At 39.5% G+C, this 15,443-nt stretch overlaps 1 protein-coding gene across 9 annotated transcripts in view; it reads left to right on the top strand.

Moving 5' to 3' along the window:
* The window catches only part of LOC133639184 (gamma-adducin-like), a 225,128-nt gene that overhangs the window by 189,045 nt on the left and 20,640 nt on the right, over nucleotides 1-15,443 (top strand). For 7 of the 9 annotated variants that reach the window (XR_009823749.1, XM_062032278.1, XM_062032277.1 and 4 more), the window contains 8 exons: nucleotides 67-210; nucleotides 551-649; nucleotides 2,861-3,037; nucleotides 3,122-3,376; nucleotides 12,800-12,904; nucleotides 13,036-13,122; nucleotides 13,889-13,912; nucleotides 14,416-14,536. Coding sequence is in view for 8 of the 9 variants with exons in the window: in XM_062032278.1 (XP_061888262.1) it covers nucleotides 67-210; nucleotides 551-649; nucleotides 2,861-3,037; nucleotides 3,122-3,376; nucleotides 12,800-12,904; nucleotides 13,036-13,122; nucleotides 13,889-13,912; nucleotides 14,416-14,536 (1,012 nt within the window). In the remaining variant the exon portion in view is untranslated. The remainder of the gene's footprint in view (nucleotides 1-66; nucleotides 211-550; nucleotides 650-2,860; nucleotides 3,038-3,121; nucleotides 3,377-12,799; nucleotides 12,905-13,035; nucleotides 13,123-13,888; nucleotides 13,913-14,415; nucleotides 14,537-15,443) is intronic. The other 2 variants (XM_062032284.1, XM_062032282.1) reach the window with 1 other exon arrangement.

Here is a 15,443-nt window from a genome sequence, read left to right as displayed (position 1 = left end):
TTTTATACAGCACTCTGTGTGTTATGTAAATAAAGTTTGGATTGGATTTGTCCCTCCTGCTTCTAGGTGTCATCAATGAAGTGCGGCATCCTACCCATTTCGCAGGAGTCACTCATTCTGGGGGACATCGCCTACTACAACTACCAGGGCAGCCTGGACGAGCCAGAGGAGCGCAAAGAGCTCCAAAAAGCCCTGGGGCCCACAGCCAAGGTTAGAGAAGCGTGCCCGGAAATTACATACACAAAATAATTTTGGAACGTGGAGCCGTTTGAAACATGCAATGGGTGTGTGTTGATACCTAAACATTGCTGATGAAAGGTCACAATTAGGGTGTGTGCAATTAGCATTCCTTTCAGCTCAGCTCTGACGCAGAGCACTTATTTGAGCTGACCTAAATGTTATTAGCCCAACCCAGTGCTGACACGCTTAATTAGAACTGTCTTAGTGATTGGTAAATTGTTCATGAACATGAGTTCAACTAATGCACGGTTCCTTGATATTTCATTTTCATTATCGGAAGAAATGTGCTTGTTTGTGTGTTTCGGTAAAGGTTCTGGTACTGAGGAATCACGGCCTGGTAGCTCTGGGGGAGACCATGGAAGAGGCCTTTCACTACATCTACAATGCACAATTTGCCTGCGAAATCCAGGTACAGTATACGCACACGCACAAACACACACAGGGAAGCGCCCCTATAAATTAGAGAATCCCTAAAAGGAAGCAATGCAGACCTTCACAAACCTCGCCATGCAGATGAAATATACAGTATTAATCTCACACTTTGCGATGTCATCTTTCATACTAATAAACATTGGTACCTTGGTTTTCGTTGGTAAGCTGCTCCATAGGGTTTGACAAAGGCCGAAGCCGTTTTTCCCAATAAGACATATTAAAAATCCAATTAATCTGTCGCAGACACCCAAAAATCTGAACACAAAACACTTTGATAAGACTTTATAATAAGTACACACGATTAGGCTTTAGTAAATGCTGAATTCGTAATTGATCAAATATATATACCGACTTGAATACTCATTGGTATGCAGTTTATAAACGCAGTTATAAATATAACCATGAGTACATGTTAGAATATTGTAAGTGTAAGTACATGTAATGGTGTCTTTTATTTACATACACATTCTAAATGACGTAACAAACCATAATTTTGCTTAATTTAATCAAAAATGCTTAACATGGGCCAAAAAATACAAATCAGCGATTTAGTGATTCTACTAACTTTTAAATGTATGGTGATGATCAGCGAGCGAAAAAGGGAAAGGGAAAGGGAAAGCCCCAAGGACGCCACATCATTATATGGACTTTTTGATTTTTGATGAACCACAGGCCGAATACAAATATGTAAATCAATATACAAATTTGTCTGTAAGTTCGTAAATTCAGGTTCTTTCTTGAATTCAATACTGTTTCTCACCTTTTATTTATTTTTTTAATCAAAGTGCTTTGTTTGGCCCGATGGTGGCTTATTTTGCAGCTGTCCTTAAAAAAAAGAAGCACAAAGACTGTTTTACTAACAGTCAGAGTTATGCAGTGTGCTTGAACGCCTCATCAGGTGCACAGAGAGCATGGACACTGCAGGGAGCACAGTGCTTGGTTGACTCAAAGAAAGGAGACAGACACTAATTACAAGATAAAACGTTGATATAATGACATAAAAAGTCGGAATTATGAGATAAAACGTCAAAATAATGAGATAAAAAGTCATAATTATATCTAAAAAAGTCAAAATTATAAGATAAAAAGTCAAAATTATGAGAGTCAAAGTCAAAGTTGCTTTTAACTAAGAGTTTTGCTTTTTTATCCCATAATTATGACTTTCTTATTCTCATAATTAAAACATTTGACCTTATAGTTAAATGGTAAATGGGTTATACTTGTATAGCACTTTTCTACCTTCAAGGTACTCAAAGCGCTTTGACACTATTTCCACATTCACCCATTCACACACACATTCACACACTGATGGCGGGAGCTGCCATGTAAGGCACTAACCACGACCCATCAGGAGCAAGGGTGAAGTGTCTTGCTCAAGGACACAACGGACGTGACTTTAAGGTTGGTAGCAGCTGGGGATCGAACCAGGAACCCTCAGGTTGCTGGCACGGCCACTCTCCCAACCGTGCCATGGCTTTTTATCTCATAATTTAGATTTTTCAACTCATTGTTCATTTTTAATCTCATGATTTCGATTTTTTTTATCTCACAATTTCAACTTTTTTTAATCTCATGATTATGACTTTTTAGCTCATAAATTTGACTTTCTTAACTCATGATTATGACTTTTGAGGTATTCAAAAATGTTTTCCGGCAGAAACAGTCCAAAGGAAACTGCTTTGTCTGCTAATTGCAGACAAACTAGTTTGTTTGCTAATTGCAGACAAACTAGTTTGTTACGATCGATGTTTGGCAGAGACGACACGCGAAAAGCATTGCAAACTTCCTGGCGAACATTTCCGAGAAAAGTGGGCCGTACAAAAACCAGGAACCACTGTAATATATCGCTTGTCACTCTTTGTATGCATTGTTTGTGATTGTCCAAATAACCTAGGTGAACAAAAAAGCAACAAAAAAAAACAACAATACTAATCCAACAGCAAAGCCCGGCTTAATTTCTATAAATCAATCCCTCAAGCATGTATGGTTTATTCCTCGTGTTGTTGTCTTTTTCTAAATTACAGTTTTTTGTCCCTGAGGCAGATTAGGACAGGTCCATGCTTTGCACGCAAGCAGCAATACATCAGCATGGAGAGCATTTTCTGCACAATAGTTATTGCACAATTGGTGATAAAAAGGTCTGCCTACTATCAAAGGTGTTTCGTAAGATGACATCATTTGTGTTTAGGTGAACGCCATCTCATGTGCCGGCACCATAGACAACCTGATCGTGCTCGATCAAGAGAAGTACAAAACACGTGTGCACGAGGTGGCCGCAACATTTTCCAGCAACATGAGCAGTCCGGTGAAGTGGAAGGTCGGCGAGCTGGAGTTTGAGTCTCTGATGAGGATGCTGGATAACCTGGTGGGCGCACAGGGGGATTGCTTTGGCGTGGCTTTGTCATGCCCTGACTCGCTATCTAAGCTTCCTTTATGACGTCCTTCGCAGGGCTACAGGACAGGTTACGCCTATCGCCATCCCATTGTGCGGGAGAAGCCCAGGCACAAGAGCGACGTGGAGATCCCCGCCACCGTCACGGCGTTTATGTTAGAGGAGGACATGGACGCCACGCGGTTGCCCTTCAAGTTCGTCCTGCAGCGGCAGCAGAGGGAGAAGACGCGCTGGCTCAACTCGCCCAACAGCTACACCAAGGTCAACGTGGAGGGTGGAGACGAGCGCTACAACCACAGCAGGACGACCACGGTGAGCGCCGGGGCCGTCGTATATTGCTTGTATTCAGTGACGTGAATCCTTCCCGGAAGTGAAAAACAGTCAATCAAGCCAAGATGGCAGCACGCAAACCATCTGAGTATGGAAGAGGACTAGATCAGTGTTTTTCAACCACTGTGCCGTGAGATACAGTCTGGTGTGCCGTGGGAGATTATCTAATTTCACCTATTTGGGTTAAAAATGTTTTTTGCAAACCAGTAATTATAGTCTGCAAATTATGTGTTGTTGTTGTTGTGTGTCTGTGCTGTCTAGAGCTCGGCAGAGTAACCGTGTAACACTCTTCCATATCAGTAGGTGGCAGCAGGTAGCTAATTGCTTTGTAGATGTCGGAACATGGTTTGTCGTGATCACAATATGCGGGAGGCAGCGTGCAGGTAAAAAGGTATCTAACGCTTAAACCAAAAATAAACAAAAGGCGAGTGCCGCTAAGAAAAGGCATTGAAGCTTAGGGATGTCAACAAAAGCAGAATGCTGGACGACAGCAAAGACTTACGGCGCGTGGAGCAGACGGCGTCCACAAAGTACATCTGTACATGACATGACGATCAACAATGTCCCGACAAAGGAGGATAGCGTCCGCACAACTTAAATAGTCTTGATTGCCAAAACAAAGCAGGTGCGGGGAATAGCATTTAAGGAAGACCTGAAACTGCTACAGGAAAATAACAAAAAAACAGGAAAAGCCACCGAATAGGAGCGCAAGACAAGAACTAAAACACGACACACAGGAACCATGTAATACTCTTCCATATCAGTAGGTGGCAGCCGGCAGCTAATTGCTTTGTAGATGTCGGAAACAGCAGGAGGCAGCGTGAAGAAAAAGTGTCCAATGCTTAAACCAAAAATAAACAAAAGGTGAGTGCCCCTAAGAAAAGGCATTGAAGCTTAGGGAAGGCTATGCAGAACGAAACTAAAACTGAACGGGCTACAAAGTAAACAAAAACAGAACGCTGGACGACAGCAAATATTTACTGTGGAGCAAAGACGGCGTCCACAAAGTACATCCGAACATGACATGACAATCAACAATGTCCCCACCAAGAAGGATAAAAACAACTGAAATATTCTTGATTGCTAAAACAAAGCAGATGTGGGAAATATCGCTCAAAGGAAGACATGAAACTGCAACAGGAAAATACCAAAAAAAAGAGAAAAATCCACCAAAATAGGAACACAAGACAAGAACTAAAACACTACACACAGGAAAACCGCAATAAACTCAAAATAAGTCACGGGGTGATGTGACAGGTGGTGACAGTACACCTACTTTGAGACAAGAGCTATAGTGATGCATGCTTGGTTATGGTTTAAAGTCATATCCAACAATTGCGACAACGACTTTTTACTGTCAACTGAGTTTCGTATTTTAATGATTTCTGCTGGAGGTGTGCCTCCGCATTTTTTCAATGCAAAAAATGTGCCTTGGGTTAAAAAAGGTAGAAAAACACTGGCCTAGATCAACGTTCCCTCTAAGGTGCGCACCTGTGCAATTGTGCACTGCTCACACGTCCTCTGTTCTCAGCAAATCTTCGCCAAGCACAAAATCCATCCATCCATCCATTTTCTACCGCTTGTCCCTCTGAAATTACAAAAATAAGCGCACAACAATTTTCAATGTACCTGACGACACGCAGCCGCAACAGAGAAAACAGTTTTCGTCATCACTGATTAATAATTGTAATGTTTGTCAAGACGCTTTAAGGAGGACATGAATTCCATCGATGACTTTAATGAACAAAACTCTTTATTGTCGGCCATAAACACGGTCAAAAAATGTCTATCGAGCAAAACTAGTCATTTTCTGCCGTACAATCCAAACCAAAACCAACTTTGTCATCTGTCATATCAACAGCACCCGCTCGCTCTTTCTCACTTGGGTCAACATACAGGTATATGGCACCTAGCCAGTGATGCGTTTACAGCCACACAAAAAGTCAGACAACTCCAACACCACACATAATGTGTAATTCCAGATCGTTACACTACGATTTACCAATCAAATGTGTGCGTATTCTAATCTTAGTTTATAAATATTAATCATGAAATGCTGTCATTATATCATCCATCCATCCATTTTCTACCGCTTGTCCCTTACGGGGTCGTGGGGGGTGTTGGAGCCTACCTCAGCTGCATTCGGGCGGTGGGCGGGGTACAACCTGGTCAAGTCGCCACCTCATCACAGGGCCAACACAGATAGACAACATTCACACTCACATTCAAACACTAGGGCCAATTTAGTGTTGCCAATCAACCTATCCCCAGGTGCATGTCTTTGGAGGTGGGAGGAAGCCGGTAGTACCCGGAGGGAACCCACACAGTCACGGGGAGAACATGCAAACTCCACACAGAAAGATCCCGAGCCCAGGATTGAACCCAGGACCTTTGTATATTAAAGAAATACTAATACAAATATATATTTTACAAACAGAAAGTTACAGGAATGTACACATGATCCCATGCTTACATCTCATTGTGCAACATGTGAATGTTTTAATGGGAACGAAATGCGATATCTGATTTCCAAAGCAGGACCTCCACCCAGACATACAGTACTAGTACACAGCGTATGAAAAATAATATTTTTTGTTGTTGTCATTGTAAGTGGGCCAAAACTCTCATAACCTCATGGAAATGACTGCTGTCATTTGATTATATAATAAGACATTTAACTTGTTATTTAGTCAGGTTTGGGACAGGTGTGCTGCAGGTGTGGCCACAGTGTGCGCGTCTGACATCGCTCAAATGTGCTCCACTTACTGTAAAGGGAGTTTTTGCGTTTGCTCACACCCTTGAAAAATTAGAGGGAACATTGGCCTAGATCTTTCTGCCAAAAAAATATAGGAGCCAAAATTCCAACTATGCAATGAAATAGAGCACTTTAGTTTATTAACAAAAGATTTGTCGAGCCGAGTGATATCAAGGATTATCTGTCGGTCGCATTTCCAGACATGTCAAACTATCTTGCACTCCAGACGTCATTCTACACTACAAAACTGATTAAAACTTGGAAAAGCACGGAGGTCTACCACTTCTTTGTGTGTGGCTGGGTCAAGGACATTGAGACCAAGTTTCTCACGGATAAATATGCATTGTTTTTTCTCGGGTATCTACGTCTACAATGCAAAAACTGAAATCTAAGTAAGATTAAATATCTTCAATAAGGGTGATATTTGCTTATTTTCTGTCTGATAAGATAATTCTTTTCAGTAAGCAGATTTTATGTTAGAGTCTTTTACTTGTTTTAAGGGTTTTGGTCCTAAATGATCTCAGTAAGATATTACAGCTTGTTGCTGAGATTTGATGACCTATATTGAGTAAAACATGCTTGAAACTAGAATATCAACTGATGCAAAGCTGTGTCATCAACACTCACAAGTATAAAACTACTGTTTTAAAGTAATAATTTCTTATTTCAAGCATGAAAAAAAAAATCATGACTTTGACACAATTGTGTCTCATAATTAAAACAGATGACAGCCAAATGGACTTTGCTGTTTTATTTTCAATGAAACAATAGAAAACACGTACTCATATAGTAGTACAGTTGGCACAGTACAGTAAACTGACAGTTAATATTTAAACATTTAACATGTGACATTTCTAACAATTTTGAACAGAGATAGTTCATGCACATTCAGATCAATTCTTCAAAATTACACTTAAACATTTATTGGCCGGGGCCCGGGCTGTTTATATGCACACTAATTGACTGAAAGAGCACGCACTTGGCTCAAAGATGTCATGTTATGGATGGAAAAATGCATTTTTAGACCACATGATTTGCCTGAGCGGCTAGGAGACCTCGAGAGTAACAAGCGGTTGCCTTGTTGCCTTTCCATTAAGAACAATAAATTAGTTTTTAGTATAAGTTTGCTGTTTTCAAGAAATGTAATGCCGAACGCATATCATTATGTCAAGATAATGGCTCTAGCATTTACCTAATTTAAGAATATTTTTCAACATATTGAGCAAAAAGGTCTCTTTTTTTTTTGTACCAAGAAAAGTGCACTTTTTATTACTGAGAATATACTTATTTTAAGGTATTTTTAGGTTCATTGAGGTTAGCTAATTTGACTTGTTTTGGAAAGTCTTGACAAGCCAAATTTTCTTGTTCTATTGGCAGATAATTTTGCTTAGTTCAAATAAAACACCACTCATTTTTGTATTTTTTTTTCTTGTTTTTGAACACTGACTTTTTGCAGTGTAGCGCCATCTTTGCTGTTGTACGCGCCCTTTATGAGTGTTTTTCCCGTCTTTATCAAACTACAACTATGGATGTCAACATTGTCTATGAGCTAAAGGTTCATCTATGATTGTTGCCTTTGGTAAAAGCTTATTAGGTTTTGCTCAAATTTGCTTTCTTTTGTTTAGACATGCCAAGTTGGTGCTTTTCGAAACACTTGTCGCAAAAATGTGTTTTAAGAAATACAAATAATATCAAGATAATACTAAACGTTAAAAGTATATCAAACAGACCTTTAACAAAGTGATCACTGCAAATTTGTGCATTCTTCGGCTGCGCTCTTGGACTAGTGCTTCTTTTCCCGCCGTCCTTTTGTAAAATCTTGCGCTCTTCGGGCAGCTGTGGCTGCAAATGTAGCTTACCATCACCAGGTGTGAATGTGGAAATGAATAAATGATGGGTTCTCACTTCTATGTGAAGCGCTTTGAGTGTCTACAAAAGCGCTACATGAATCTAATCCATTATTATTATTATTATTATTATTACCCCTTGAGGAACTCTGAAGAAACATTTATCCTTTTCGCGATTTGAGCGGTTCATACATCCGAAAACAAGACAAGTATAGGGCATTTGTCTTCGAGAAAAGCTAAATGGTGCCTAGTACCCACTGAGAACAGACGCTGGCGTGACCACCAGACACATTTATTGAGCGGGACGTGAGTCAGACGTGACATCAGTTACAACAGGGGTGGGCAATTAATTTTTACCGGGGGCCACATGAGCAACCCGAGCACTGCTGGAGGGCCACATCGACAATATTTCAATTAAATTTTGCTCAATATTATTTTTGATATATACCGTAAGATAAATAATAATAATAATTAATAATAATAGTAATACTTCAACATAGTGTATGTAACAGCATTCCATGACTAATATAAATAAATTAACATTAATAATAAATGACAGTAAAATAAGCACACGTATGACTGAGGAGTCATAGTGTAACTTTGTGTGATGTTTGAGTTGTCCGACTTTTTGTGTGGCCATAAACGCACCAGTGGTTTAGTGCTATGCGTGTTGGTGACAGATGACAAGTTGGTTTTGGCCTGGTTTGTACGGCAGAAAATGACTAGTTTTTCGAGATAGAAGTGTTTTACTTATGTTTTTGGTGTGGTTATGGCCGAATATAAACAGTTTTGCTCAATAAAGTGATCGATATAATTCCTGTCCTCGAAACATCTCGATAGACGTTACAATAATTGAACGGTGTTCAATTGAACGGTGTTGACGAACACCGTTAGGGCCGCTTGTTGTCACTGTCACTCAAAGTTGCATTGCAAAATTACATAGAATAAATATGTTTATTTTGTTTAGAATTCAGATGGGATTTGATTTGGTGCGCGGCATATATTTGCTGCGCGCAGCAGACGCTTGAGCAGTGTGCAATTGCGCAGGCACGCACCTTAGAGGGAACGTTGCATGGCAGTCCATGTCTTGTTGGAAACACGCCATTCTTCATCAACTTTTCTCTTTTTAGCGTCTCGGGTGTAAACCGTGCATCACTTGTCGCTGCATGTGCACCTTCACTCGCAGGTTACACACTGACACACGCCCATAAATAATAATTTTCAAAATAAAAGCAGCACAGTTGTATTGCGCGCACGACATAGATGTTTTTTCAACTTTATTTTGTAATTAATGATTGCAGCTGTTCACATTCACTCACAATCACGCACACGCATACGTCCACACGGAAGTAATACAAATAACGATTTTCAAAACAAAAGCAGCACCGTTGTATTGCACACTCGACATAGATACTTTTTAAAATTTATTTTGTAATTTATAATTGGCCTCACGCGGGCCGGACAGGGACGCACAAAGGGCCGGATGCGGCCCGCGGGCCGCAGAATGCCCAGGTCTGAGTTACAACAAAGACACAAGTCATACAATATTCACATTTTTATCATTTAAACAACCCCCTTAGCTCTTTCTGGAAAAAAGGGTTTTCTCCACCAAGGGAAAATCTATGCAGCGCACAAAATCCAAATCAAACTCTAAACAAAATAAACACATAAATTGTGGTCACAACAGATAAAACAATGATGACGTCAGTCGAGACGTTTAAAGAGGAGAAAGAGGTGCAGTTCATCCAACAAAATTTTATTGAGCAAAACTTTTGGTTGTAACTACACCAAAACACCATCCGCTACAAAACTACTATCTAACAAAACTGGTCACTTTCTATCATAATTACACCAAAACAAACACATAATATATCGTATTATTGACAGCAATCGCTCGCTCTCTTTCATGTGCGTCAACAGACGCACACAATCGACTCAGCCGGTGATGCGTTCACAGCCACGAAAGCAGTTGGACAACTTGTCTGTATTATGACACATTCAAGTTCTACTCTGTAATTATTAATTATATATACTGAGGAACTAATAACGTTACTTTTATTTATGACGGAGTAACTGAATAATAACCTTTGTCTGACGGGCAGTTACGTTACCATGATTTGTTCAATGTGGTCATGTAAAAGGTGTTATTACTGGGACATTGAATGGCCTAAATACAAACAATGTTAGATGTTCAAATAGGTGTTATTTGTTTTCATAGCAGTATAAAATAAAAAGACACCATAATAGCTGACAACAACAAAGTAAAAAAACAACAACAGTTATTTAGAATTTTCGACAGTTTATATTGACTTTTGAATGGTTTAAAAATATTTTTTTGTCTGGGAAAGTGAAACTATGGTGCCAAGAAGCCCATTTAGATTTTGTCCAAAAATAGGTTAGGTCTGCATCAGTTTTTCCATGAAAAATAGCATTTAGTGTTTACTGCATATATAATGGAACAATAAACCTTTAAGCTCTGCTGCACCAGAATCAGCAGTGGCTGCTTCATCTGAGTTTGACCCCACAGCAAACACTCACCCCCAGCAGTCCAATGATGTCTGTGACGGTGAGTGAGTCATATAGACACTGCTCGGCTCTTTTGGTTTATTAGTGAACTGCTGTAACACTGGCAGTGACTAAGACATTAATCAACACCTTAGCTATTTTAATTACATAAAAGCATAATATATGCTCGATAACTCGATTTAAACTCAAATTGAGATTAAATGAGCCTTGTTGTTGTTTTTCATATTTATTTAATAACAACATATTCCATGTGCTCTTTGTTTTAATTGCACAATTAAGGTAAATGCTACCTATTTACCTGAGCAAGGACATTTTTTATTTTAATTTTTTTTTTTGCATATCAGTGCTTGATTGCTAAATACAATACAATACCCGCTATACCTATGTGTTGAGTGGTTATGTATCTGCAATCAGAGGTGTAATAACTTGTTGCAAATCAGAAAAATAAGAATAATACATAATTTACATAACAAAACTCTGACTTGTTAAGTGATTAATCGTTAAAAGGGAAACACATTGGGTGTATTACGCCAGTCATCATCAAGACCACTGAGAAACAAGAACATTGAAGGTGGAAATGAAGGAGGGGGTAGAGAGGCCCACACCCATACTTTCAGGGGCCCCAGTATTCCTTGCAATGACTCTGGTGAGCTTTGTTATGAGTCATAACTCGTGTCATTACTACAGTAGTAGTGGTGCACTCTAAGATGATGCTACAATGCCATCTACTGGCGTAGATGACATTTCATATTTAGAGTGCATCCGGAAAGTATTTACAGCATTTCTCTTTTTCCACATCCTTATACCAAAATGGAATACATTTATATTTCCATCCATCCATCCATTTCCTACCGCTTTTCTCGTTCGGGGTCGCGGGGGTTGCTGGAGCCTATCTCAGCTGTTTGTCTTCAAAATTCTACACGCATTAAATACCCCATATTGACAATGTAAAATAGTTTTTGGTAACACTTTAGTATGGGGAACACAAATTCACCATTAATTAGTTGCTTATTAACATGCAAATTAGTAACATATTGGCTCTTAATTAGTCATTATTAAGAAGCTGTTACAGAACCTGGAGGTTCTGCTACGGAGGCTGCGGAACCTCTTTCTAGAGTCCAGCAGTGAAAACGCTATTAACGTACAATTACCTTCTTTTTGTATTGTTTCAGTTCCGTAAATTCACCAAAATGTCACCGTGGATTTATTGAGTCTTTTTTTAGCTGATTGGAGAGCGAGCTTCCGCAGCTAGTGGGTCCATTACCATGACTTCTGTTTTGTTTGATCCGCCGTTTTACTGCCGTGTTGCAGCCACAGTTTGGAAACAATTAAAGTGGATGTAAATGAACATTTACAGAGACTTTTCTGTGTAAATAACTCGGCGTGGCGAAGTTGGTAGAGTGGCCGTGCCAGCAATCGGAGGGTTGCTGGTTACTGGGGTTCAATCGCCACCTTCTACCATCCTAGTCACGTCTGTTGTGTCCTTGGGCAAGACACTTCACCCTTGCTCCTGATGGCTGCTGGTAGCGCCTTGCATGGCAGCTCCCTCCATCAGTGTGTGAATGTGTGTGTGAATGGGTGAATGTGGAAATACTGTCAAAGTGCTTTGAGTACCTTGAAGGTAGAAAAGCGCTATACAAGTATAACCCATTTATTATTAAGTATTTATTAATGCCTTATTCTGCATTGCCTTATTATACAACCAGTAAGCCATTAACTAAGAGTCTTCCCTCAATAACCTCAGAATTATTGCTTATTAGTAACCCTAACCCTAACCCTGATATGTTCCCCTAGTGTCCAAATAACTCCAAATTAAGTCTTTGTTACTTTAATAAGCAACTAATTAATGGTGAGTATGTTCCCCATACTAAAGTGTTACCTCCTTTTTTTTTTAGAATTTTCTTCAGGTTTATTTTAAATTAAAAATCTAAGAAACCGCATGTACTACCTCGACTCACATTAGCAGTAATGCAGCTGAGATAGGCTGCAGCACCCCCCGCAGCCCCAAAAGGGGCAAACGGTAGAAAATGAATGGATGGGTGGAGCCCCACGGTGCACTATCATGCGCATGAAAAAAAAGTACCGGTATTGTATATATATATTTTTTTTAATTCATTAGTACTGCGGTACTTTATTAGTACTGTACAACCCTAGTACTGGGTGTACCTGAAGTCAGCTGGGATTGGCTCCAGCTTCCCAGTGGACCAGAGTAGATTAGTTTATAAAATGCATGAGTAAAGGAATTTTAATCCGTATTCACCTTCTTTCCATACACAGTGGTTAAAGGCCGAGGAGACGGGAACCCCGATCCGGATTGAGGACCCTAATCAGTTTGTCCCGCTCAACACAGACCCCAAAGAGGTGCTGCAAAAGAGGAACAAAGTGAGTTTAAAATTTCACAATCGTGAATATTGAGCATCTTGAAAGGTCTAGATTTTAAATTGTACGCAGTTCCCAAATTGGCAAAAAAGCTACGTACTGTCACGACATTCAATTTGACGTCCTTTTTGCAGATTAGAGAGCAGAACCGGTGTGACGTGATGACCTCAGGACCTCGCTCTCAGCACCTCGCCGGCATCCCGGTTGATCAACCACGACGGGTAAAACGCAAAAACACACTTGGATCTGTTATAATATTACCACATTCACTATCGCCCTACTTGTCCAGGATGTACAGTAGTCCTGCACTGAAACCTAAATCAGCTGGGGTAGGCTCCAGCGCATGATGTAAAACCCTGAACACAATGAAACAGTGACTGGGTAAATTAATTAACAATGAGTGATGATATTTGAATGCCAAACAATTGTGTCTATCATTAGACAAACATTTTTTGGTAACACTTTAGTATGGGGAACACATATTCACCATTAATTAGTTGCTCATTGACATGCAAATTACTAACATATTGGCTGTTAATTAGTCATTATTAATTACTTATTAATGCCTTATTCTGCATGGCCTTATTGTACAACCAGTAAGCCATTAACTAAGAGTCTTCCCTTAAAAACTTCAGAATTATTGCTTATTAGTAACCCTAACCCTTATATGTTCTCCTAGTGTCCAAATAACTCTAAATTACTTTAATAAGCAACTAATTAATGGTGACTATGTTCCCCATACTAAAGTGTTACCCTTTATTTATTTATTTTCCCCTGAAAATGACAATAACGGTAATGATAGTTGCTACACTTCAATGTTCTGCCCAGTTAGGACTGTGGACTCAAGACCAGTTAGTAATACCTTTTGGCCACAAGGGGGCGCCTGGTGATCACATCATGCATCAAATAGTTTTTAACCTAATGAAGGAATACAAACCAATACAATATTAATGTTGACTTTCCTGTGATTGGTATCTTGTGTTGAAGGATCTGGTGCAGATAAACATTCTGGTAAATACCCACAATTACAATTATTTCATGCTTTTTAATTTAACTTTTATCATTTTTTTGATCACCTTTTGGACAGTTTGGTGTCACAGCACAAACAGCATGTTTTGTTGGACACAGATATACATTTGCATATGTTCATCAAATCCTGTCTATATTGTTTAATGGGCTATTGATATGTACATGTGTGTTTTAAGCATCCAAAGGTACAGATGTGGTTTGTTTGCATGCATTGTCATGACATTTTATGTTTGTTTCTGTCTTGTTTCCTCATCTGGGTTAAAGATGTGGGAGCGTACAAAATGTTCCTATCTTCAAATGAGTCTAGTTTGAGGTGGTTTGTACTATTTGATCTTTAATAGCGATAGTGAAAGATTTGTTTTTTTTTCAGTGTGCTTTCTTGTCCGTGTGTGTTTATTCTTTAGTGTGTGTGCTTGTGCAAAAAGAATCTTTTTTTTTTCCATAATTTTCCTGACTGTGTCTGCATTTTTGTGTGTCCTCTGCAGCCATACGTGCCCACAGAGGAAGAACAGATGGCCCCACAGCCTCCCAACCCTTTCAGTGAGCTGTCAGAGAAAGAACTGGAAGAGTATCGCAAAAACGTGGAGAGGAGGCAACTGGGTCTCGGTAGGGGGCGAATGGAAACACACACACACACACACAAACTCACCTATTTGTCTATTAACTCATAACATAGACTCAATGCTTATAATTAGGTGTGTCCCAATATGATATTAGCATCGGATATCGGTCGGAAAAAAACAAATATTAGATCATGTTGCATGTAAAATGTCTGATATAACCTTGGATAAAAGCAGTGCTGAAAGGTGTTTACTTTTGCAAAGCTGGACAGACAGTTAATAAGCACACAAAGTTGGTCTTTTCTTGTATTTTAGTGAAGTAATTTAGAAAAGGTAAACATAGCATGCTATAGGCTACGAGGACCTAGCAGCTACACAGCAACTAAGCACACATTAGCACTCAAGTTAGACACACATAATAAGTGTCTGTAATTGAACAGTATTGCAGTCTAACCAGCACATTCGTCAATATAAACAGGTATCAAATAATTGTTGTTGCATATATATAAAGCGTCCATGGCAAAAGCCTATCTAGTAACAAATGTGTCCGCGTCATTCTCACTACCTTATGAGTGCAATGCACCTTATAACCCAGTGTGCCTTGTGTATGTATTGATTCTGGTGGTGCTTACTGACCTCGAAGCAATTTCATGTGGAACACGGTGTAATAATAAGTGTGAACAGAAGATAGCACAGGGTGATGCCTGTTTTTCAATAAATGATGCTAGCAAGTAAGCAAGCAAGACCAAAACTCTGATGTTTCATTGAGAATATAAGACATTGCACATGGCGTTAAAAAATCAGAATGTTTTAGTACGACTTTGGTAAACTACAAAGCCGCACCGCTTGTTGGATTTTTGGAGCATTATGGCTACCGCAGTCAGACGTACTGTGCTTCACTATATGGATATTATTATGGTGTGTGTATTAGGACCGCAAAATGGCACCTGTTT

Source organism: Entelurus aequoreus, linkage group LG22 (assembly GCF_033978785.1).
Source record: "Entelurus aequoreus isolate RoL-2023_Sb linkage group LG22, RoL_Eaeq_v1.1, whole genome shotgun sequence".
In the NCBI taxonomy this organism is placed as follows: Eukaryota; Metazoa; Chordata; class Actinopteri; order Syngnathiformes; family Syngnathidae; genus Entelurus; species Entelurus aequoreus.
Note: the sequence above shows the minus strand (reverse complement) of the source record. Positions and strands in the feature narration are given on the sequence as shown.